Source organism: Coenobita brevimanus, chromosome 21 (genome assembly GCF_032717465.1).
Source record: "Coenobita brevimanus isolate Jiangsu-jjx chromosome 21, ASM3271746v2, whole genome shotgun sequence".
Classification (NCBI taxonomy): domain Eukaryota; kingdom Metazoa; phylum Arthropoda; class Malacostraca; order Decapoda; family Coenobitidae; genus Coenobita; species Coenobita brevimanus.
This window is the reverse complement of record NC_136974.1, coordinates 27,679,187-27,704,622: the sequence shown is the minus strand read 5'-3', so window position 1 is coordinate 27,704,622 and position 25,436 is coordinate 27,679,187. Positions and strand designations below refer to the sequence as shown.

Below are 25,436 nucleotides of genomic sequence, written 5' to 3'. Positions count from 1 at the left end.
GTACCTATTCTATCTGTCAAAGACAAGGATAGGACAGCAGGAGGGCTCGTCCACCACCCACCAAACGCATTAATCTAGGGTCGTGGAGTGAAGAATTTGTTGTGTAAACGACTGCTTATTGGGCACTGGAGGACGGGAGGGCGGAACAGGTAGTAAATGCGAGAGCGAAAGATTGTGAAAGGGGAATTCTGGAGCGCGGGGAAGAAGGGGTAGAGGGGAAGGGAGGATGTAGATGTGAGGATGATGGAGAGTAAGGAGGAGGAGAAATGGAGAGAGGGAAGAGGAATAGAAAGAGATGGGAGGGGAGGGTGTAAAGGTTACACACACACAATTTGCGACAGTGAGGACGATGGGGGATGGAGGGGGGGGGGAGGAATTATTAAGTGAAAAGAGGGAGGGGAGGGGATGAAAAAGAGGGGAGAGAAACAGACGGAAGTGAGACAGGGTGTAGGGAGAGGGAGAAGAAGGGGAGAACAGAAGGGAAGGGGAAGATGAGGGAAAGGGAAGGGAAGGGGAGGGGAGATAGCAGAAGGATAGGCTATGAGAGAACAAGAGAGAGAGAGAGAAGAGGAGGAAAGATGGAGGAAGAAGAAAACGGAAGGGGAAGAACGAAGGCTGAGGAGAGAGGAAAGGAAGGAGATGGAGGAGAAAACGATGCTTTCAAGGGAGGAGGAGAGAGTTGGGGGGGGGCAGATTAAGGGAATGGGAGGAGACGATAAGAGAAGAATAAAATGAAAGAAGCGGGGAAGCGGAAGACAAAAGCTGAGCAGCACAGGCAGAGAGAAAGTGAAGGAGAGGGTGATTGATATGGGTATGTAATAAGATGAGGGAAAAGAAGGGGCTGGAGGTGGGAGTCAGTTCGATTAACTTGGTCGGTCTGGCACTGGCCTCAAGTTTGGGAAACACACTGGAGTGAGTTCCAGTTCCACTGACTGTCACTGAATGTGAGATAGGTAGTTACAAGTTATCGGTAACACCTTTCCACAACCAACAAGCTTCTGTACATCAAAAGTTCTCAGAGAGCAATGCGACACCGCGCCTGAAGTGTGACCCTGATCCATGACATTCACCTCATATCGATCTGCACCAGAATCAAATCCCTTCTCGCCACACCCACACGCAATGTGTCAATGTTTATCCAAATCAAATCAGGTATTCATGGGAACTGTCGTTAATAAACGTACGTACATACATACATACATAATAACTAATCTATACCACTATGCACCATCACTGTCTTCCACTTCATCGCCTGCGCCATGTACATCTATCCTACACTTCTAATTTATACCATAACACTCCCTACAATCCTTGCCTTCTGTTACATCGCCTATGCTTTGTATCTAACCTAGCCTCCTCCCAACTTACACCATACCACTATCACTTCGTTATCTTGCATCCACCCTACCCTCCTCGTAATCTACACCATACCACTGCCTACTATTTTTCTGTTTCACTATCTTTGCCCTGTATAATTTCTAAACCTCCACTATGGCGCTGTCTATAGCCACTGTCTTCTATTACATCGTCTGTGCCTTTGCCTGTCCCTTCCTCCTAACATTCATTACACCACTGCCTACTATGACTTTTCTGCTTCATCGCTTGTGCTTTGTATTTGCCCTACTTCCTAACCTACAGCACATCAAACTATTAATTATTACCATCTTCTTTTTCCCCTTCTGCAGCATGTATCTCCCCTACCTCTCTCCTAACCAATATCATACATGTGTGTGTGTGTGTGTGTGTGTGTGTGTGTGTGTGTGTGTGTGTGTGTGTGTGTGTGTGTGTGTGTGTGTGTGTGTGTGTGTGTGTGTGTGAAGCAGGCATGAGAACAAAGAAAGGAGGCAAGAAAGTAAGAAAGAAGGAAGAATGAGCGTGAAGGGCGAAGGAAGGACACAAAACAAGTCTACACATCACTGAAACAAATCTCTAATATTCAAAGTCTATACATTCCCATTACATTTATCTACCTACGTCTGTCATCTACAGGCCACATCCCAAATCTATGTACAGGTAAATATATGTATGTATGTATGTATGTATGTATATATGTATCCATCTATCTATCTATCTTCCTGCCGACGGTATCACGGTATCTATCTATCCCTTTCGCTCCTTTTTCCTCACCTCATTAGCGCTGCTTGTCTCAAAACATGTGGGTCAATAATGAAGAGCTTTATTCTGTGTGTGTGTGTGTGTGTGTGTGTGTGTGTGTGTGTGTGTGTGTGTGTGTGTGTGTGTGTGTGTGTGTGTGTGTGTGTGTGTGTATCACTACGAAGAAAATGTATACAGAATGCATGTTGTATTGGTTAACGCCTTTAGTCCAAGTAAAGCAGTTTAACTTTGATATTACTGCTGCCAGACGGTTTTATGCAGCCAACGAAGGCGCTCAAAAGTGGAAGGCTTGATGAAAACTAGCCTATATCTAACGAGTCCAGTCCGAAAATTCTCTCTTATACTGAATAATTTCGTCTAGAGATATCAAGAATATCTCTACCTTACCATGAGGATTTATGCTTAATGTTTACTTTGTAATACCAGTGGTACTTTCTGTTTATCCTACAAAACATCCTTCACGCTGCTTAGTAATGCAAAGTGCTGTTTCAGCCTCTTTTCTTTTACACTGTACTGCCGGAGGCTATGGAATGGGAGGAGCAGGGAGGAGAATGGCGCTTTCTGCTGAGGAAGGTGGTGGTGAAGTGCACAGGGCGGTTGGCTGGGGACTGTGGTCGCAGAGTCGATTTCGGCTGTTGAAGGGAATGGTTTGTGGCTGTGGATTCAACATCACCATATTCACAACTTTTCTATTTGGCTGCACCAACACGTAATAAACTGACCTACCGTACATTAATATCACAGCATAAGATCTGAATGTCATATCCTTTGTGTATCACAGCAAAAATGTATGGTGTCAGTGCTTCAGTACCGTACCAGGTGGCGTGCGACGGCCATTAGGAATCAGTTTTGTCGTAGGTGGACTACTGTATCTCAAGAGTAGGTTCCTTAGTCTATGTCAAGAGCCCTACACACAAAAAATAATCATTGTCTTATATTTCTTATTCTATACTGTTAGCAATAAGGTCTCATTACCCAACAGAGACAGTAAGGTAAGCGTGATCTGTGTATCTGTGGAACTCCCAAAGTTTTCCTTCCCTCGCTCCCTTCATTTCCTCTACCTTCTCTCACTCGCCCATCTACTCCCATCATCTCTTCCTTATCTCCCTTTCATCCCTTTCCCTTACCTCTCGTCTATTCCCCATCCTTTCACTCTTTCCCCTCACTCTCCTCCATCTCCTCCCTTTCCTCCTCCCCCTTACCATCACTCTCAGCCCCCCTCTCTCTCACTCCTTCCTCCTGTCACACCCCCTCCTCTCCTCTCCCATTTGCCCCCTCCCTCCCTCACCCCGTCGTCATCTTACTAACCCTATTTCTGTCGCCTCTAAGAATACTCTTAAGCACTTCCACCAGCGAGAGAGAGAGAGAGAGAGAGAGAGAGAGAGAGAGAGAGAGAGAGAGAGAGAGAGAGAGAGAGAGATGAACGAAATATTAAAGACTGCCAACATACCAGAGAGAGAGAGAGAGAGAGAGAGAGAGAGAGAGAGAGAGAGATGAACGAAATATTAAAGACTGCCAACATACCACAGAGAGAGAGAGAGAGAGAGAGAGAGAGAGAGAGAGAGAGAGAGAGAGAGAGAGAGAGAGAGCATTCTTTCTGTTTTCCTGCCGGTTTTAGGTCATGTCGGGGGGAGCAGTGGTGTGTTGTGGAGAGGGCAGTCTGTTTTGGGCTGTCGTGGCTTTTGTGTGTGTGTGTGTGTGTGTGTGTGTGTGTGTGTGTGTGTGTGTGTGTGTGTGTGTGTGTGTGTGTGTGTGTGTGTGTGTGTGTGTGTTCTCTAGTTTCGTCTTGCTTTCGCTCTTTTATTCTGCTTTCTCATATCCCGTCTGTCTGTCCGCCTGCCTGTCTCTTTTTCTATGTATCTGCATCTATCTACCTAGCCAATATACGATAGCTATCTATTTATCTATCCCTAACTTAATCGATCGATCTATTTTATCTTTATCGGTCTAACCCTACTTTTATCTATACAATCTTTATCTAACTATATATTTACCCTATCATCTTATCTAAGGTATATCCATCTCCATCTAAGTCTCACCTCTATCTACCTACATCGGTCTATCTCTTTCTCCCTGCCTTCCTGTCTACCTTTCACCCTACCTCTTTCCATCCCTCTCTCCCCATTTATCTCCTTCCATTTGCAATCCCTTTGCTATATCCCCCTCTCTCTCATCCCTCCCTTCCTGCATTCACCTCATCTCCCATCTGTCACCCTTTCCTATAACTCTTTGTCTCCCGTATTATCAATCAACGTCACAGCTCTCTCTCTCTCTCTCTCTCTCCACCCTGCTTCCCATCCTCACTTCTTTCCCCCCACCCACTTTTTTCACCCATCATCCTACCCTGTCATCCTCCCATTACACTCTCGACCACTCACGTCCCCTTCCCTTTTTCGACCCCGTCACCACCTGTACCTACCCACTTTCCCTGACTCTTTCTCTCTCTCTCTCTCTCTCTCTCTCACTCACCCTATCACTCTCTCTCCCATCCTCCACTTTGCTCTCCACCTTTTTCCTTCCACCATTTCACCTTTTCCCCCCACCCTACCACTCGTCGCCCTCTCATCCACCTTCACACCCATCCCCTTCTCTCCCACTTATCTATACTATCCTCCATTCTCATTCCCACCCATCCCTCTCTCTCTCTTTCTCTCTCTCTCTCTCTCTCCCTCCCTCTCTCTCTCTCTCTCTCTCTCTCACCTTCATTACCTTCATACCATCCTATCATCCCTCCCACTCTGCCCATCTTTGTAACGTTCCTCCTCTCTCCCATTCTACCTTCTCTCTACCTATCCATTCCCTCTTCCTCTCTTCTCCCTTTCTTCCTCCCCCCCTCCCTGCCTTTTATCCACCTTCCACCCTATCCCAACCTTCTTTCCAACCTCTTCCACCTTACCATCCACCTCCCATCCTTCTTTCCACCCTTCTATCCACCCTTCAACCGTGTCTCCCACCCGTCCACCATTTTAATACCCTTCACTCTCTCTCCCACCCACTTTTCCAACCTCTCTCTCCCACCTCCCTCCCACCCACTTCCTACCTCCTCTCTCCCCAACCCCTCCTGGCATCTTCCTCACCCTACAGTGCCAGTGCCAGGTGCCTCAGTCTCCGGGTTGCGTGTGTGTGTGTGTGTGTGTGTGTGTGTGTGTGTGTATGTGTGCATATCTGTGCGCGTATGTGCTTAAGCCAGTGTGTGTGTGTGTGTGTGTGTGTGTGTGTGTGTGTGTGTGTGTGTGTGTGTGTGTGTGTGTGTGTGTGTGTGTGTGTGCATGTGTGTGTGTGTGTGTGTGCATATCTGTGCGCGTATGTGCTTAAGCCAGTGTGTGTGTGTGTGTGTGTGTGTGTGTGTGTGTGTGTGTGTGTGTGTGTGTGTGTGTGTGTGTGTGTGTGGTATAAATATAAGTGGGTGACAGAGCAATGCCGGGCGAGCGTACATTCCCTCCAAGGTTGATCGCTACCTACTCTCCCCATCCTGTCTTTCTCTCTCTCTCTCTCTCTCTCTCTCTCTCTCTCTCCTTATCTCCTCTTCCTTCCTCCCACTTCCGTTCATTTTTGTCTGTCTGTCTCTGTCTCTGTCTCACTCTCTCTCTCCTATATTTCCATCAAATCAGCAAAACTATACCGCCCCATTCCATACACAGGCTCACAATATAATCATCAGAATCCCACAGGCAAGTCAGCCCTACATAGCCCTAAAAATTTTTTACAACGTGTCCGGTTGCTATGCAATGAAACTGGTTAGAGCAACTTCCTCCCTCCTCCTCTGCCTCATCATCGTCATCCATCTTCTGGAAAAAAAGACTCTGATTTGTCCCCTTTGTGGAGTGGGATATAACAAGAAGTCTAACCTCTCTACCTCGCTGTTAACTTGCATTATGTAAACTGCATTATGCAAACTGGAATGATATCAGACAATTTCCTATCCTCAGCCGTGTACTGACGCTGACCATCATACTCTAGCACACCTTCGCATGCTCATTTCTCATATTACGGCTCTAAGTCCATTACATTACATTCGTCTTTGCACATGGGACTTACTAACCCACTGCGAAATACAGTTTCTCTCTCTCTCTCTCTCTCTCTCCCCTTTAATTTTCGCATCCCACAATCTAACCCGTTTGTAAAATTTTCCCCTCAAGCACAACCGTTCCGCCACATGATCTCTGCCTGTTTTCCGGCTCATTGTCAGAGAGAGAGAGAGAGAGAGAGAGAGAGAGAGAGAGGGGTATATTCTATGGTCTCGCATCTTGGCTTACGCAAGGGGTGTCTATGTAATTATCTGTAACTACACAAGATAAATTTAGGACTCTCTCTATCTATCTCCGTTAGGCTAGTTCAAATTTTTTTCCTGTTCACAAGTCTAATCTATTCTAGTCCATTATAAATATATTTTTTTCCTTTCTTCCTCTTCTTCTCTCTTCCTCATCTGCTTTAATTCCTCTTCATTTGCCCCTTTCCAAGTTTCATAATAGATTCCTTCCCTTCACCCCCACCCTCTCTCTCTCCTATAATATATAAAATATATATATATATATATATATATATATATATATATATATATATATATATATATATATATATACCGGTATATATATCCCTCTCGCTGTCTATCTATCTACATTTATCTATCTTTCTGTCTGTCTCTACCTTTCTATCTATACATATCCATGCCATATATGAATTGCATCTCTCTGTTCTTACCCTCACTCCTTCATTCCCTCTTGCTTCCTGCTTTTCCCTCACTTCTTCCTCCCATTTCGAGAGAGAGAGAGAGAGATAGAGAGAGAGAGAGAGAGAGAAATCTAACAATACTTGACATGGCTGTGACTAAAATAGCAAAGCTGGTGGCTCGAATAGTGGTGGTTGTGGTAGCTGTGGTTGTAATAGTTGTGGTTGTGGTAGCTATGGTAGTTGTAGTTGTGGTGACTGTGGTAGTCATGCTTGCTGTACCTGCGACTGTTGTTCGTCTGGGTGGTTGTGGTAGCTTGGTTGGTGGTGGTAGTTGTGGTTGTAGTTATGGTGATTGCGGAAGCCGCGTTTGTTGTAGCTGTGGTTGTAGTGCTTGTGGCAGTTGTGGTTGCTGGGGTGGTGGTTGTGGTAGTTATGATAATTTCGTTGGTAGCTAGAGTAGTTGCTGTAGTTGTAGTTGCTGTTATGGTTGCTAGTTGTTGTCACTGCGATAAAAGGTGTGCAGATTGTGGTAGTTTTGGCGGTAACTGAAATACTAGGTGTGGACTGGAAGTCGTGGTGGGAGCTTTAGTGGTTTGTGATTGTTGTGGTGGTTGCGGTGATTTTGGGCGTAGTAGCTGTAGTGACTGTAGTCGTGGTAGCTTTGGAATTTTTAGTAGCTGATATGGTGATTGTGGTGGTTGCTCTGGTTAGCCTACTTAAGAATTCCAGGAAATCGCGTTTATTCTAACCCGACACACATCCCTTTCTCCTTACAGCTCAGTTGCTGGCATACTGCGTGGTGTTCCTTCTTACTTTTTCATGATGGCTTCCGCTGGAGGGTTTGGTGGGTGGGGAACAGCCTTCTTCTCTGATATCCATGTTTTACTCTGGTAGTTTAGTCACTCATGTAGGAGCTGCACATGGACCAACTGGCCTACTGCAGTAATCCTCTTGTGTTCTTATGTGAAATCAGATTGGAGGGCTGATTTGACTGGTAACCAAGGAGACTACGGTAATTCCTTACTGATAACTACGGCTCATCAAATATCAAACAAAAACAACTTCGTATTCAACTCGTGGAAGTGGCCCTGTACCGTCTGATGAAAATACAGCGATTATTGTGGTGACATACACTGGTAGACGAACTCAGCTTATTGTAATGACGGTAGCATTGTGATGTTGGTTGCCCTGGAAATGTTGGTAGCACTGTTCATAATAATGGTTGCAGTTTTGTGAATGTTGGCTGTACTGTAATGTGGTGACGGCAGCTGGTTGGAAATGCTGGTAGCAGCGTTCATACCACTGGCAGATCTGAAAAGTTTGGTAGGAGTGTTCATAATATTGGTTGCAGATCTGAGTGTGTGGTAATCATAGGGGCATTTGTCTTCTTAGTATAATAGGAAAAGTGTATGGTAGGATACTTATAGACAGAGTTAGAGAAAGAACAGAGAAATTAGTTGGAGAAGAACAGGGAGGCCTTAGGAAGGGAAGAGGTTGTGTAGATCAGATATTCATTCTGAGATCTTTAGTGGAAAAGTTTCTAGAGAAGGGAAAGAAGTTGTATGCGGCTTTCATGGATTTGGAGAAAGCATATGACAGGGTGGATAGACAAGGATTGTGGAAAGTGTTAAGAATATATGGAGTAGATGGGAAGTTGTTGAATGCTGTGAAGAGTATGTACGATGGTGCGATGGCTGCAGTGCGTGTGGATGGTGAACTAAGTGAATTTTTCTCTTTGAAAGTTGGTTTGAAACAGGGATGTGTCATGTCTCCATGGTTGTTCAATCTGTACATGGATGGGGTAATAAAAGAGGTACAAGGTAGGGTAGTGGATGTTGGAGTGGCCCTGGTGAGAGAGGATAGTGTTTGGAAACTCCCTGTACTGTTGTTTGCAGATGATACTGTGTTGTTGAGTGAAGACGAAGGGGAGCTGCAAGGCTTGGTGGATGAGTTTGAGAGAGTGTGTAAGAAACGGAACCTAAAGGTGAATGTAGGGAAGAGTAAAGTGATGGTCTTTGAGAGAGGTGAAGTTAGTGAATGTACAGCGAGGTTAGATGGTGAGGAATTGGAAAATGTGAGTACGTTTAAGTATTTGGGTAGTGTGATGAGTAAGGATGGAGGTTTGGAGGGTGAAGTGCTTGAAAGGGTACAGCAGGGAAGAAAGGTTGCTGGTTCCTTGAAAGCAGTGATAAGAAACAGGGAAGTGAGCATGGAAGTGAAAAAGTTACTACATGACAGTATTGTGATACCAACTCTAACGTACGGAAGTGAAGCTTGGACATTGTTGGAAGGACACAAGTCAAGAGTGAGAGCAGTGGAAATGAGTTATTTAAGAGGAGCCTGTGGAGTCATGTGGAGAGACAGGCTGACGAATGAGGATATAAAGGAGCGTTGTGGTGTGGATGTGGATGTGATAGGAAGTGTTATGAGGAACACACTGAGGTGGTTTGGCCATGTGGAGAGGATGGAGGGTGAAAGACTGACGAAGAGAGTGTATGTGAGTGAGGTGGAGGGGGGAAGAGGGAGGGGGAGGCCGAGGATGAGATGGAGGGATGGAGTGGAGAGGTATATGAGAGAGGGGGGTGTGAGTTGGGAGCAGGGCAGTGAAATGGCAGGGGACAGGGCGACTTGGAGGCGATTTGTTTGTGGCCACCCCAAACGGGACTGAGGCGTCTGGCAATAGATAGATAGATAGATCTGAGTAGGATATGTTGGATGCAGTGTGGCAATGTTGGCTGCACTGGAAATGTTGGTTGCAGTGTTCACAGGCTAACACTGGTGACATGTCTGACATTGTTGCTGGTTGTGTGGCAATGATGGTTGCCCTAGAAATGTTGGCAGCACTGTTCAAAATACTGGTAGCAGTATTGACAACTGTTGGCAGTAGCATCCTACGCCTAATGACGGCAGCAGTTTCAGAATGCTGCTTGTAATACTGGTAGCAGATCTGACAATGTTTGTAGTAGTGTATGAACGCTGGTGGATGTTTAAAAATGTTAGTAGCAGATCCCGTAATACTGGTGGCAGTTCTGAGAATGTTGGTAGCAGTGTGATAAGTGTTGGCAGCTTAAAATACGGCGATGTTAGGCTACTCACCTTCAGTAACACTGATTCAGGTAGTCTTCTTGAATCAGGTAGGCTGGTAGCTGAGTCAGCAATGCTGGCAGCGTATAATACTGGTAAAATTTTAGTGATGCTTGCAACAGATCTAGACACTTTTGCAGTCCCGGATCAATGGTAATACTGTATTAGGTGAAATTTTAGTAGCAATGTTTATTAAGTTGGAAGTACGTTGAAGAATGCTGGTACCCTGCAATGTTGGTAGTATGTTTAAGAATGTTGGTTGCTTGCAATGTTGGCAGTGTTTAAGAATTTGGTAGCTTGCAATGTATGTAGCATGTATAAGAATGTTGGTACCTTGCAACGTCGGAAGCAATTATACGAATGTTGCTGCTCTCGGCAGTCTGCCCTTTCCTCTCCTCCATCCCTCTTTCCTTCCATCCTCTTCTGTCTTCCTTTCGTTCATTCTTTCCTTGTCCTTCTGCCTATGGGCAACTTTACACTCCCTCTTCTGTCTTTCTTTCCTTCATTCTTTTCTCTTCCTTCTGCCTGTGGGTGACTCTACACTGAGTGACAAGCCAAATGGTTTCCTGTACACCAGGAAACCATTTACTATGCTGGGTGGTAACCATATAACCAAATTTTGGCGCCTGGTGGTTTAGTGGGTAATTACTGCGCTCCAATCGGATTGAGCCGGTGAAGGTTTATATCCAAGGGGTGGTTGGGGTTGATTGCTCGTGTAATGCTACTCAGGGATGAGTGAGGCTGGTCACTCTCATCTTAAATGTCGGGACCAACTGCCTAGCCCCGGGCTCCTACGCTCCTCATGAAGCAATGTAGGATTGGATGATAGATACATAGATGGTAGCTTGCAATGTTGGTAGCAGGTATAAGAATGTTGGTAGCTTGCAATGTTGGTAGCACTGCGGCAATATTTGTGGCTACTGACTCTAATGCCACAAGGGTTATTTTGGCATCTAATATGACGCTGATAAGGCACCTGTGGCTAATACGTATATCGCACGATCGACCAACACCTGCCAACAGCTGTGTGTGTGTGTGTGTGTGTGTGTGTGTGTGTGTGAGAGAGAGAGAGAGAGAGAGAGAGAGAGAGAGAGAGAGAGAGAGAGGTTTCAATTACAGTATGCAGATGTGTTAATGCGTACGATATGTAACGTATCGTGTGTGTGTGTGTGTGTGTGTGTGTGTGTGTGTGTGTGTGTGTGTGTGTGTGTGTGTGTGTGTTTATCTTACTACGGTATCTCACGACGATTTTATTCAGCTTAGGATATACCATTCAAACTGAAGGGGTTACATACGACCTTCAATAACCCTTTCCCTTATGGGGCTTCTCCTATGCTACGTACTTAACCGTGCCAGAATAGCTAACCCTCTTTCACTACCTGTACGACATTTTTCTTATCCTATCGTTGCTCATTTCACACAACTACATTCACCTTAAAGGAGAAACTTAGAACTGGGGGGTTTAGGAACAGTCTTCAATAACCCCATCATAGGTTTTCCAGTAGTTAAATAAAATCGCTTGGTAGCTGCAAGAATTAAACATACGGTAAACGAAATCGACGGCAACAGCTCATTATAAAAGGTCTCCTCAACGCTTAAATTCGTCTGATGGCTACAAGAGTAAATCGGGCGGTAATGTGCTGAAAAGGTTGAGAGATGATTTCTAGCCTCTTTCCGCTTGATAAAATCGTCTGCTTGCACCAAAAACGATATTAACCCCTTCAATCAGGTGACGTATTCGTCATATTTTTATTTCCGTACTTTTTTTGTAATTTTTTTTTTTCCTAATTGGAGGGATTAGATACAAGCTTCATTAATTCCTCCACTACTAGAGATCCTTCCTAAGATGCTTAACATCGTCTGGAGGTAGCAATAAAACGAAAAATACGTCATCACACAAGTAGTTAAGAAGTCGTTATTAATAAAGAGGTTACTGGAGATTGTTTCTTCTCCATACACAAAATGAAATAATACAGCGGTGGGAGGAATGAGATTTTAGACTTTTCACACATAAGGTTGTTTGAGATTATTTCTTACCCCTTTCACAGCGACAGATCTCCTCTAAATGAAATCGGCTGTCAGTGGGGAAAAAAATGACAAAACATGCGACCAAACATGCGTCATTGTATTATTATTATTATTATTATTATTAGAAAGCGTTACCTCTTGATTACAGTGTCGTATTTTCATTCTTTTCCAGGCTACCAGCGGGAGATTTGATGCACCGGCTCTATATATGGGTTTTTAGTGATGGGATGAACGAAAGCCATACCGGTACCTGACCTCTCCAGTTCAACAGTCTCCCCAAAGCTGAACAAACTCGTCTGGCGAAGGGATTAAACTTAGGCTATATCTAATTTCCAACCCCGCACCCTCAAAAATCTCCCCAAAGCTGAAGATACAAAAACAAGACGCTGTGGCAGGGAAAACGGCGATACCGAGCGTGGAGGCAGACAAGATCAAGAGAGAGAAGGCAGATAGGTTTGTTGGTGGGAATAACCGCGACGGAGGAATGCGGCAGGAAAAAGCATGTTAGTGGGTCAGAGAACTAAGAGTTTGGCACATATGTGGGTAGCAGCTGGGCAGGAGGGTAGGTAGGCTGCTAAATACTTCGAAATAAACATAAGTAAAGTGGTAAGTGATGAGGGTATGTTTTTTTAGGTGTGTTCTTGCTACCCGCAGACAATTTCATTCACTTTATAGTTTGGTAAGTATGTAGGTAGTAGGTTAGAGGGTGAATAGGCAGCCAAGTATTTCGAAGTATGTACAGCAAACCACTTTTGTATTGTGATTAGTACCTATGTGGTAAAGAATACCTTTTCAGCTGCACTAAAAAGGTTAGATTTATAATGTCATTAACACTCCTCAGGTACACCTGGGTCTGACAGACCCGGGCAATTTTTTCGATGGTATAGTTCAACAACTTATAGATGCCTGGGATCCCTGTCATTCTCAACAGCTTCCTAACTTTCTTTGCCCATGCAGGGTGTAGGGGAGTTACTTTCGTGTTTCTCTATGTTTTTGCAATACATCACTCAGAATTGCATGTCGGGTCTGTGAGACCCAGGTGTACCTGAGGAGGGGGGAGAATTTTTCACTATGAGTTTGCAAGTTGATTGTATGCTGTGTGGGATCCACTATGCCCATAATGAAGGTCATCCATCCCACAAGTTATGACACAAGTTCTAGGCTCATAGTGTTCTTTGTTTTCGTGTATGGTGACTGCAAAAATAATAATAATAATATTTTGGCATTTTTTCATATATATATATATATATATATATATATATATATATATATATATATATATATATATATATATATATATATTCAAATATGTGGAGTTCAATGAATTACAACTTATTCGCATAGTTTTGTAACTGATAACACCTATTACTTTGCAAGATATTCAGGAATTCTTTATATAAAACATGTGTGACACTACAGCATTTTTTAAAATCTGGGTCTGACAGACCCAGGTGTACCTAAGTTGTAAGCGAAACTGTAGGTCTGTCTACCTGAGGAGGGTTAAGGACGATGTGCTGTAAATATTCTGAATGGCGACTAAATCCCTTCAGTTCCAGGATGTACGGTATTTTAATATATATTGCTTCCGTCAGACGATTTTTTTTTTTTTACTGGATGTGTTACAGCAGCCTTCATTAACTCCCTCAGTACGACAGGTTCTTTTTAAAGTTAATACCTTCTGCAGGCAGCAAATGTAAACTGAAACAATACTGATAGCTACCAGTAATTATGTCACCGTAGTAAACCTTAAATGTAGTAGTGACGATCTCAGTTACGTTTAATAATAATAATAATAATAATAATAATAATAATATAATAATAATAACGTAGGAAGTCAGGTCCCGGTACCGTACGTGGATAGGTATTGTTGTAGATAGGTTGGCACGGATAACTACATAGGCTATACTGTATAGGCTAGCTACACAAAGTTCTGCTGATGAAGGCTGAGGGTTTAACATTTTGCTGGCTACATTTCTTTCCAGAGTATTCAAGACTTAAGGTTAAAATCAAAATACACTAAGTCAAAGCCAAAAGATGGGGCTTGATCCGAGTCCATATCTTATTCTTAAGGCCTTCGTAGTTTGGGTGAAATCTGAGAAACCAGGAATGTTTACTAATTTTATAGATATTTCCGGTACATTAGTAGATAAAATTTTGCTTTAGGAAATAGTCGTTTAACATTTCTCAGCTGCCCCGTAGTTCTGACTCTCTTTAGGTTTAGAAAGATATCCATGTAGCTAAGATGGTTTGCACCTGTCGAATATATACTTCAAATTTTATCTTTAAAGTAAAAATGTTCTCGTAAGAATTCCGTAACTGTTTTCTATCTCGTGTTGTTAAGGTAAACACACACACACACACACACACACATTTTTTTCTTAAGGTAAAAATATCCCCTTAAGGAATCCGCCAACACACACACACACACACACACACACACACACACACACACGTACTTCACATTTTCTCTTAAAGGTAAAAATATCCCCTTAAGAAATCCCCTAACACCTGCCAACATTGATGAGCCACAAATCCACCTGCAACTATAGGACTTATCTTTTGCAGGAACAAGAAACATGGCAAGATTCTGCATGCTCTTTTCCTTATCCTTCATACAAAACACAGTAACGAGTAGGATCACTGTTCTCCCGTATCTAAGACTGTTCTTTTGCAGGGAGAACAATTAGGCTACGTAAAGATTTCTGCACCCCTTCCTGCAAAAACATATCACAGTTCCGACGGGAAACTGATCGTAGAAATGCTTGTAAATCATGGCCGTAATCAAGGAAGTAGTTCATAAGTGTGATATTATTAAAAAGTGCATGGCATCAATATAAGGCGGTAAGAACAGGTAATTCGTTAGTGTGGATATAGTCAAGTATTGTAAAATTTCGATAATTACAATCTTACACACCTAAGTTCTCAAACTGCGACTTGGCGATGACTTTTTACGGTCATGAGAGTGTAACACCTTTAAAATTAGAATTTATGTAGATAATATATTTCATGTTTGCAAAATGTAAAACAGTAAAAGGAATATGTGTAAAACCCACATCGTTTTTCCTTCTGTTGTACGACTAAAACCAAGCATTTCCTTGTACCACTTACAAGTACCGATACTGTATTATCCAACGTTCATCGGCATATAAATTCTCTAGGCTACATATGAATGTGTACAGACTATAATGCAAATGTTCATAATCCTACAACTGACGGCTGTTTTGTTAAAACACAAAAGGCAATTAACGGTAGGCTTAAAAAAAATAATAATAACTCCATTAATAATTATACTCTCAGAACTTTGGACAGCTTGATTAGATTATACATGAGACTTTCATCTGCTTATGTGTAATCCTCTGCAGGCTGATCTGTTGTTGCACGATACAATCGTTTTGATTCAATATTTAGATGTTGCGACACTGGTAGAATATTGTCTTTTCCTCTAATAAAATAGCTTTGATTACTATAATGCAACGTTAATATCTATATAATAAATTGCATGAAATACATCGAGTTTGACTAAATAATGTGAATGATGAAAGAAACACATGAAAAATGATGTTACTATTTTTTCCTCGCTTTTATAGCCTACTGCCCTTAGCCAAACATGTCGTCTGCAAAGAAGAGCCGTGCATATATATTGATCCACTCACCTTGTCTCGCTGTCGCTGGCTGCTTAACCGAAGCCGTCAGCATAGGGTAGAAGATTTTTGGCCACAACACGGCAAAACATCCCACCACTATAGCTAAAACGAATATAGTTTTCCCAGTCCCAAATTCGCCCGACATTTTAGCTGCTCTCCACCACTGCCCATAGATGTCACTAGTGCGCCAATGGTCATGCTTCTTTTATATACACCCCGTCTTTTTATATACATGATGTTATTTATGCTTCGTGGTTTTCATTATTCATATACTTTAATATTTGGTGAATTGCACCTGCAAATATTTATTGATTACTTGGGAAATATAAGTATGCGTGAAGTCTATAAATAATGTTTTCTTTGTAATATTTTCTATACTTTTAAAACCTTAATATTTGAACAATATGACTGGTTAATCTTTTCCAGTACTGTACGCCAAAATATTTTGCTTATGACTGGATGAGAAACAAATAAAATAAAACTCAGAATTTTCGTCAGTTTTCAAAGATGCTCCACCAGCGGGCTATTGATGTAAACAAACAGGAGTGGTGATGGCTCTCTCCACCACAGAACTAACTAAATTAATCGGGTAAAGCTCACTTTACAGATGAAACAATATTCTGAAAAATGCTTATTTTGTAGGAGAATGAATTTACGTTGTGCTGGTGTTCAGAATATTCTTAGTATTTTTTTATTTAATATTTTAAAATCTCATGAGTCTCGGGTTATTTTCATAATATTGGAGGATAGGTTGTGTTGCTATTTTTATATTGAGGGTTATTTAGGCAGCACTTTAAGTTCATCCTAACTGTAAGTAATAAAGAGAGGAGTATTACTTATTTTGTACTTTAGGTACCGGTACGTAACCTGGCCCTTATTGGGCTTCACAATAGGCTAGGTTCTCCCTGTTAATGTTTTATATTTTGGAACTGATATACATGAAGCTGGTTGCCAAAGGGATCATGTCACTAAACTAGTGTTAGTCTAGACTTTTTTTTTTATGTTGCCTGCGGGGTAGTGTAATTACCATAATAGCCTAAACATTGAAGTTATAGTCCTTCCAAAATATCCAGATCATTTAAGCGTTGTCCCTCACGGGAATTCCCCTTCGTGCGACGCTGCTGAATCTGTACCAAAACACACCTCTCTGTCTTGTGTCAGCTATTTACCGGTACCTCTTCTAACTGAAATTTATTTACATTATATATATATATATATACGGTATATAATATATAAATATATATATATATATATATATATATATATATATATATATATATATATATATATATATATATATAATTCTCTAATAAAGCTCTATAGTGTAAGAAAATGCCTATTGTTTTTAATAATAACAGTGACTATAAATACCTTAACACTTGGCATTGTTGTATTTCAACGCTGTCACGCTTGTAGGTGAGTCAGTGAGAGTAGGTCAGGTGTCAATACGCAGGTCACTTCCTCTCTGACTGCCATCAAAGATGGAAAGAGAGAGAGAGAGAGAGGCAGACAGGTAGTGTCAGGAGGCTTTTCCTCAAATTATAATACTGTAATTCATAAAACTGTATAGACTTTTTATAGAAATAAATCTCCATAAACTGTAGATATTTTATGCAGAGAGAGAGGGAGAGACAGACAGACAGATAGATAGATAGACAGACAGACAGATAAAGTCAGGAGGTTTTTCCTCAAATTCTAATAATTCATAAAACCGTATAGACTTTTTATAGAAATAAATCTCCATAAAATGTTGATTTTATATGCAGAGAGAGAGAGAGAGAGGTAGTGAGCTGGGAGTGAGGGTTAACCCTTGTTAGTAATCCGATAGTTGGCCCAGTAGAAACTGTGGCAATGTCACACGTAGGGGAATTCCCTTGAGGGCCAATGCCTAAATGATCTGGATATTTTGGAAGGACTATAGATATTCAGTGGAATGTTATGCTTTTCCTGTTGTGTCTCGAGTTCATATGGTTATCTTTAAGGAGACACGCTATTTTGCAATTTTCTTCTGTGTGTGTGTGTGTGTGTGTGTGTGTTTTAGCTCCTAGTGGGATTCTCTGAGTATTTTCTGAGTGCATTTTCAAGATTCAGTGTTTTTTATTTCTTTAAAAGTAATGCAAATCATTTAAAAACCAATGTCTATTTACAATCTTTAACAGCACCAAAGACAGGTGGATGCTGTCTTGTGTGTGGAGACAGGTGGATGCCATCTTAGAAATCCATTTTTATTGAAATTACCTGTATCATTGTCTGTTTATCTAAAACTAACCCAAATAATCTTAAAAACCAACCTTCTTTGGGTAATTCTTTACCAGACAGGTGCGGCGATTCTACCTATATTATAACAAACTCACGATCTCAAGGCATGTAATTTTGGTACATATGCAACACAGATAGGTGACTGTTTAACTGTGACTGCAAGAAAAGATTGGAAAAAGAAAAAATGTGCCTATTTTTAAGTAGTTATGGAAGTGGCCAGGTCACCTGCAGCAATGTTTACAGACGGTCTTTCCGACTGGCCGCATTGTCTTCCAAACATCACTCCAACAGAACGCGTCAGAGTATCTCATATCAAAGCAGCGGGAAACTTAATGATTTAACAATGCCTAACCTAACCAAACTAGGCCTAATCCAACCCAACTTCACTTGCATTTGACAGCCAGCTTTCAGATTTTAAAAATGCACATTAGGAACGTTGAATATGGCCAGCTGCTGGCAGATGCTGGCAGAATATGTACACTTTCTAAATCCTCATTAATAGCTTTCAGAGGTAAGTTTTTAAAAATGCCCAGTAGCTATGGTAATCCAGAAATAATAACAAGCAACCTATGAAAGACTTTTTTCAATAGAAATTGTGGAAAGGCCAAGTCTGTTTGGTAAAGAATTAATCTTATTTGACCTAACCATACCTAACCCGTTTTATGCTAACCCAACCTAACGTAACCCAAATGTAATCATATTTTCATTGTTTATTGATGGATCCTCTTCATACTGGAAAGTGTGCATCTGGTCACCTTTACAAAATCACTGAATTTTTTTTTTCTTTCTTTTTTTAGGAAGTGGTCCTATGTACAAAATCACTGAACTATTTTTTTTTTTTTTTTTTTTTACCGCGGCCGTGTAGTCGCCCCCCCCCCCCGAGTGGCGGGGTTGTATCGCGGTCTGAGTACCTGTAGGAAAATATTCGCCAAAAATCAGAGATTAACCCTAGAACATTATACTTGGTGTGGCAGATAGTACTTACATTCAGCTTTCTCCAGAGGCAGGTGTTGAGCCTTCGTGGACTACCCAAGGACTTGTGGAGACTTGCAAATTTGGGTAACCAAATCTTCACTTTCACACCTCCAGCAACCCGGTTTCCCCTCTACCACAGCCTCATTCTGTCACAGTAAACTTTATACTACAACGTAAAGGTAGTTAGGAATCCATATTTGTACAATAAGCACTGAAAATAAGGCTAAAATCAACGAAGCGTATGGCCGACATGCAGTGCGGCGGCGGTCTTCCCGTCACTCAACAAACATTTCCATTTTCACAGCTGAAAACATGTATACTACATTATTTTCAATCATATTACTTCCCAAAGATCACCACGGCGCGCTTTTTATTCTGCCTTACACCCGTCACTTTATTCTCGTTCCTGTCGGCCGCTTGCACTGACTCGGAAGAGCTAGAACTCGCCATAATGTCACTTTGAAAGCCTGTGGTAAACTGACGCTAAACAGGGGCAAACCGTGAGAAAAAAAGCTAGTGTTACAACTGGGGAAACAAGCGTTTCCTATTAGCATAAACTGCTTGTGAGAGGAGAGCGTAGATTTACAGTTCTGAGCACTCAGAGCGCTGCCATGTATCACAGCCAGGCTGGCAGGGGCCGTGGTGGGGGGGGGACGGGGGAAAAACGCGATACTTGGCAACAATGGAGGTCAGTGGTACAAAGGTCAAGTGTGCTAAAAGTAGCCAAAGGGTGGTGGTACTGATAGACAATACCAGCTGGAGCCTGCCTGCCCACGGTTATTCAAAATTTACTAGAATCGCAAACACGACGCTCCGCTGTTATGTCCTTTTTGCCGAGCGTCGCAAACGCGACGATCCGCGTTTAAAGGGTTAAAGAGGTGGTCCTATGTCTCCTTAAAGATTTACTGTTCATTCCTTGTGATTCTCCCTAACTTCATTGCAGTATATAAAGGTATTTGGTAGTTGTGAAGAATATTAGTACTGTACCAGAAACTTAGATGTGCATTGCATGGTACTGATACAAGAAGTACTGCCTAACTATCATAGGCCATGTAAGCTAAGGTTTTGGTTCTGATGCAAGAATGTAATTTATGTATGCCCATGTTTATGGAGACTCCTCATGTCATCACAGGCTTCAGTTTGAGTATATAATTGGCTAAAGAGTTAATAGTATGGAATATTAGCGTGATGCATTATTTAACCCCTTAAGACCTCAATTATTTCAGGCAGCCCCTTCCCCCCCCCCCCATTTCACCAAGAGCAAATTGATTGTGTTCTGGCTAAAGAGGAATAATTTACACATCTGACAATGCAATCCGCACCCTCGTAGCCTGGCTGTAATTTCTGGGGGGGCTAGGGGGGCTATAGCCACCCCAGTGTTTTCTGTATATTAAATTCTCAAAACCTCAGCTAAGAATGAGGGCTTATAAAGCTGAGCTTAAAAATAAAATGGAAGAAATACTTAGAGTAATTCTGTTGAAAATTCAAAGTTCTACTTGTTTTTGATCGAATATTTCTAAATTTGATCCAAAATTATCATAAACTAAATCATAATATGGTAGTACTTACATTTTGATTATTTTATCATTACAAAAAAAAAATAGTCAGAGTGGTATATACCAATCTGAATCCTACAGCACGTGTGTAGGACAGTCTTGATAAGAGTGCAGCGTAGTGCAACAAAAATGTAAAAATGGACAAATTATTAATCTTAGTCACAGTTTGAGATGAAAGTTCAGACTGACAGAAAGTGAAGCCTTTAATCTAAACACCCACCCCCATCACTAAACGTACTGTACATGCCTCATTAATCATCACCTTTCAGACAGAATCAAACTAATAATATCGGATGGTCTGCAAACTTAAGTGCTTCGATTTCATTTTAAGTTTCTAATACGGAGGTATATACATTTGGCCTGGCCCCCCAAAAAAATCTGCTGAAAACTACAGGCCTGCATAGGCCTAATGGTTACCGCACAATTGCGTGTCAAAGTTAAAAATATTTATAATAGTTACCCCTTGAAAACAATCTAAAATGTGAAAATTTTGATTACCTGTTTTTCTTACTGAAATAGGTAATTTCAAGGTGTTTTGTCACACCAACCATGAAAACAGGTGTATGTAGGTGAGGGGAGATTATTAGGCTATGGGGAGATAAAGTAGGCTGTGGGGAGTATGCCTGTAAGTATGGGCGTTGGAAAATAACAAACTTTTTGCATGAAAAGAAAGCACTTCAGTGTGTTCTGTAACATCTTGGCGGCCTGATACGGCTCAGGGGTCTGTAGGGGGTGGGAGGATAGTGAGGGACAAGGAGGGAGGGATGGGGTGGGGTTCGGGGGGGATGCAAGGTTATCAGGGTGGGAGGAGAGGCAAGAGTGGGTGGGAAGGGACAAAGGTGGTGGTGGGAGGACAGATGCAGGTGCATGGAGGGATGGGAGGGTGATGGGAGACAAGGAGGGAGTGGGGTAGAGGGTGGCATGAAGGTGGCCCAGAGGGGAGGTGGCCCCCCACCGCGCGGGTTGGTTCGATCCCCCCTCGCACCACCTCAGGGGTGAGTTCTCATTGGCCTGAAGCCATGTAAGTAATAATTGGGGCGGAGGAAGCGCTCCGCAGTGTTTTACAGGCCCCGCTCAATTGATGCGATTAGGCAATTTGGCATAAAACTCTCATCACATCAGTTGATGTGATTAGGCATTAAGGGGTTAACATTTCTGTTGACTGAAGTACAGTAAACTCTCAGTTAGCTATCCGTCATCGCAATATCCAACACTGCTGGCTCAGCTCTATTAAAGCAGTAATCATCGCTGAAACGGACGCAGATGGCAGTTTTGTGCAATATTCGGCACTGAGGTGTATCAACCGGCTTGTAAATGTAGCCAACCGGCATTGTATTACTGTACTGTATCATTACATTATTGTATTTTATGCTCAATTTTCATCTTTTATTCATGGGAAAGTTTTTAGGACAGAGGTTCAAGACAGATAATACTGTAATGCAATATCTGGCTCAGTGCTGAATATTGAGCCGATGGGGGGCACCATGCAATATCCAGTATTTTGCTTTAACTGGCGTAGGGCTTGGCTGAATTATTCCGGATTATTGAGAGTTTACTAAAAAGTATTTCATTTTCTGGCTAAAATTTTATTGTCTTTAACTTTCCATGCCTTAGTTTAGTGCCATTTTATATAAACTACAATAAATGAAGTAGCTACTGTAATGTGATACACAGTAAAAGAATGCTCAGTACTTGTGAAATCTAGTTTGATCACTGTAAAAAAGTTTAAAATCTTGGCAGAATTTCTGTGATGATTTAAATGAAAAATGAATAAAGGCTATGCTCTACTCATAAATCCTCTAATGATGGTCAATTTTTTTCCAGCTGATGATCCACTTTCGTGAATGTGGCACCTGTGCACTCCTGCTGCGTGATTGGTTGGAGTGAATGTGTCTGAATTCGTCAGTTAACCATAATAAACATTTTAATAACAGCTTCAATTTCATACTTGAAGTATCATATTTACAAAAATCAATTGTACCTTATATTCCAACTATCTATCTGTCTATTGCCAGACGCCATGATCTCGTAAGGGGTGGCCATTTGACTCTGAGTTATTTGTTTTACAGGGAGGGGCACTAACCCTCCACCGACCCACATGTTGACACGTAGGGAGCACGTATGGTTTGGTTATATGGTTACCACCCAGCATTGTAAATGGTTTCTTGGTTTACAGGAAACCATTTGGCTTGTCACTCAATGTAAAGCCACCTGTAAAGGAAAGAAAAGCAATAAGAAGTGACAGGAAAGATGGGAGAAATAGGAAGAGAGGAGGGCAGGCACAGAAAAAGAATGATAAAGGCTAAGGAAGAAGTATGCAGCACTGCATCAAGTGAGTGGATGATGGTCGCCACCACCTACCACTAACCTTATATTCCAATTCTCATAAATGCTATTTTGCATTGTCATTATACAATACAAACAGACATGAAATGAGTACGTATCTTTGCTTCACCCAAACGGACAGTGAATTTGAGGAAGTTGAGTTTGAATTGAAATATTTATTGTTGTAAAAGGTACAGAGTTGTTGCATCTCTAATGAATGAATAAATATACTGTATATACTTACGGATATATATATGTATGGATGATAAGGGCGAAGGTATTGAAGCAATGGAGTAGGTGTGATCCATAATAAAGTCTGACATCTTGCGAGACGAGACAACTTGTTTTTCCCACCTGGTCATCTCTTGTGTCCCCCTCCTCCTCTGTAGTGGCTGTTCCATTCGCCTCCCCACTTCCACCACTTTACCACTGACAAAACCTCTAATTTACTTAGAGTGGTACTATTGTCTAATGTAACAAGTGCCTAAGTATTAAGATACCTTTTATTTGCACTTACGTAGCCAAATGCATTTATTTGTTAAAAAATATAGGGAGATGCAACAACTCTGTACCTTTTACAACAATAAATATTTCAAGTCAAGTTCAACATCCTCAAATTCATTGTCCGTTTGGATGAAGCACAGATACATACTCGTCTCACAGATACATACTCGTCTCATGTCTGTTTGTATAGTACAGTGACAGTGTAAAACAGCATTTATGAGAATTGGAATATAAGGTACAATTGTTTTTTGTAAATGTGATACTTCAGGTATGAAACTGAAGCCGTTATTAAAATGTTTATTATGGTTAACCGGCAAATTCGGACACATTCACTCTAACCAATCACGTGGCAGGAGTGCACAGGTGCCACATTCACGAAAGTGGATCATCAGCTGGAAAAAAATTGAGTATAGTAAACTGTGATTATTTTGGGATGCATTTTCATTATCAGGCAGTATGTCTGTTTCTAACTATTATTTTCTTTCAGAATATTGTCAGAAGAGACAACTGATTCAGCTACATTAGAACAAATCGCACATCAGATATTTCAAAATTTTAATAAAGATGACTACTTTAAATGTAAGTATTCAGACTTTTTTTTTTTTTTTTCCTGGCTTACAGGAAACTGTTAGGCTTTCAGATAGCTTTACATTGAGTGACAATCCTACTGGTTTCCTAGGTTTCCTATAAGCCAGGAAACCATTTACAACACTGGGTGGTAATCATATAACCAACCCATATGTCTTCCCTTCATGTCAACAAGTGGGTTGGCAGAGGGTTAACATCCCTCCCTGTAAAACAACTAGCAAACTCAAAGTCAAATGGCCACCCCTTATAGGATTATGGTGCCTGTTCACAGACAGTCAAAAGTATTGAAAAAATTTCCTCTTATTAGATGACACCTTGTAATGTAATCTAGAAACATACCGGTATACTGTATGTTACCATAACTGCTTCGTCAAAAACATGCTAAGACACCTCATGGCCATACGCAGTCAGCTAACTGCAGCTTCTTTTCCTGCCATGCAAAAGTGAAATGACCATTTGCCATATGCTGTACATCAGGAGAAATGAAAAACTACAGGGTGCAGCTTTAAAAACCTAAATTCTGGTGTATACTGTAGTTCAGTTATTCTTTGTATGAAGTTACTGGAATTTCATACTAATTGTTGGCTACCGGTACATTGTATCTTAATAGCATACTCTACAGTACTGTGACTATGGTCTGTCTATTTTATGAAGCACGTTTAGGCATTGTCCCTCTTGGGATTTTCCTCGGCCGCCTCTCTGCCAAACGTGTACACCTCTCTGTCTCACGTCAACTGTTTACTACTTCTAAATGAAGTTTATTTACAGTATATATATATTTAATTCTCTAATAAGGCTATATAATGTCATAAATGTCTCTTTTTTTTTCTAATAATAATAATGACTTTTTATAAATACCACAACACCTGGCGACGTTGCTTTTCCAACATTGCCACGCTTGTAAGGGTAGAGTGACCGTGTTAATCCAGGTCATTTCCACTCTGGCCGCCACCTGAGATGGATGCTCTTACTCCTGCTACTCGCTCTTGTGTGCTCCACAGTAGAGAAAAAGAACTTATTTACAATGTAAATAAGTATTTTTTAGAAGAGAAGGCAAAGAGAGGACCTATAATTGTTCCCTCAAAAGCTGTTGATTAGGCCTCCTAGGGAAAACCTCTATAAAAAAAAAATGCGCCTTGACTTTTACTTCAAAGGTGGTGTGGAAAAGAAGTTGAAATTATAAAGAACAAATAAAACATCATACTTTAAGAAAAGTTTCACATTCATAAGGAAAACATAATGTTGACAGACAGTAACAGAGAGAGAGAGAGAGAGGAGGGAAAGGGAATGGAGATAAGGGAGATAGGCAGACAGCAAGGGAGGGAGGTTGGAGAGGCCGGAGATAAGGGAGAAAAGGCAAGACGGAGGGAAGGAGGGAGGGAATGTGGTGGAAATTGAATAGGAGCGTAACCAGACAGTCAGGAGGCTTTTCCTCAACCTCAAAGGTGGTGTGGAAAATAAATCAAAGTTTTTACTTCTTCCTTAGCCTTTATCATTCTTTTTCTGTGCCTGCCCTCCTCTCTTCCTATTTCTCCCATCTTTCCTGTCACTTCTTATTGCTTTTCTTTCCATTACAGGTGGCTTTACATTGAGTGACAAGCCAAATGGTTTCCTGTAAGCCAAGAAACCATTTACAACGCTGGGTGGTAACCATATAACCAAACCATACATGCTCCCTACGTGTCAA

The 25,436-nt window shown here is 41.5% G+C and overlaps 2 protein-coding genes across 3 annotated transcripts in view; one reads left to right on the top strand and one right to left on the bottom strand.

The window, feature by feature from the left end:
- Nucleotides 1-15,708, bottom strand: part of RIC-3 (RIC3 acetylcholine receptor chaperone) — a 488,355-nt gene extending 472,647 nt beyond the window's left edge. For both annotated transcript variants that reach the window (XM_080266705.1, XM_080266706.1), the window contains exon 1: nt 15,552-15,708. In XM_080266705.1, the coding sequence (XP_080122831.1) occupies nt 15,552-15,687 (136 nt within the window). In that variant the 5' untranslated portion in view covers nt 15,688-15,708. The remainder of the gene's footprint in view (nt 1-15,551) is intronic.
- A 378-nt stretch (nt 15,709-16,086) lies between these two features.
- Nucleotides 16,087-25,436, top strand: part of Not11 (CCR4-NOT transcription complex subunit 11) — a 191,012-nt gene continuing 181,662 nt past the window's right edge. Inside the window, exons 1-2 of the mRNA XM_080266707.1 lie at nt 16,087-16,131; nt 23,649-23,740. Of these exons, the coding sequence (XP_080122833.1) occupies nt 16,094-16,131; nt 23,649-23,740 (130 nt within the window). The 5' untranslated portion in view covers nt 16,087-16,093. The remainder of the gene's footprint in view (nt 16,132-23,648; nt 23,741-25,436) is intronic.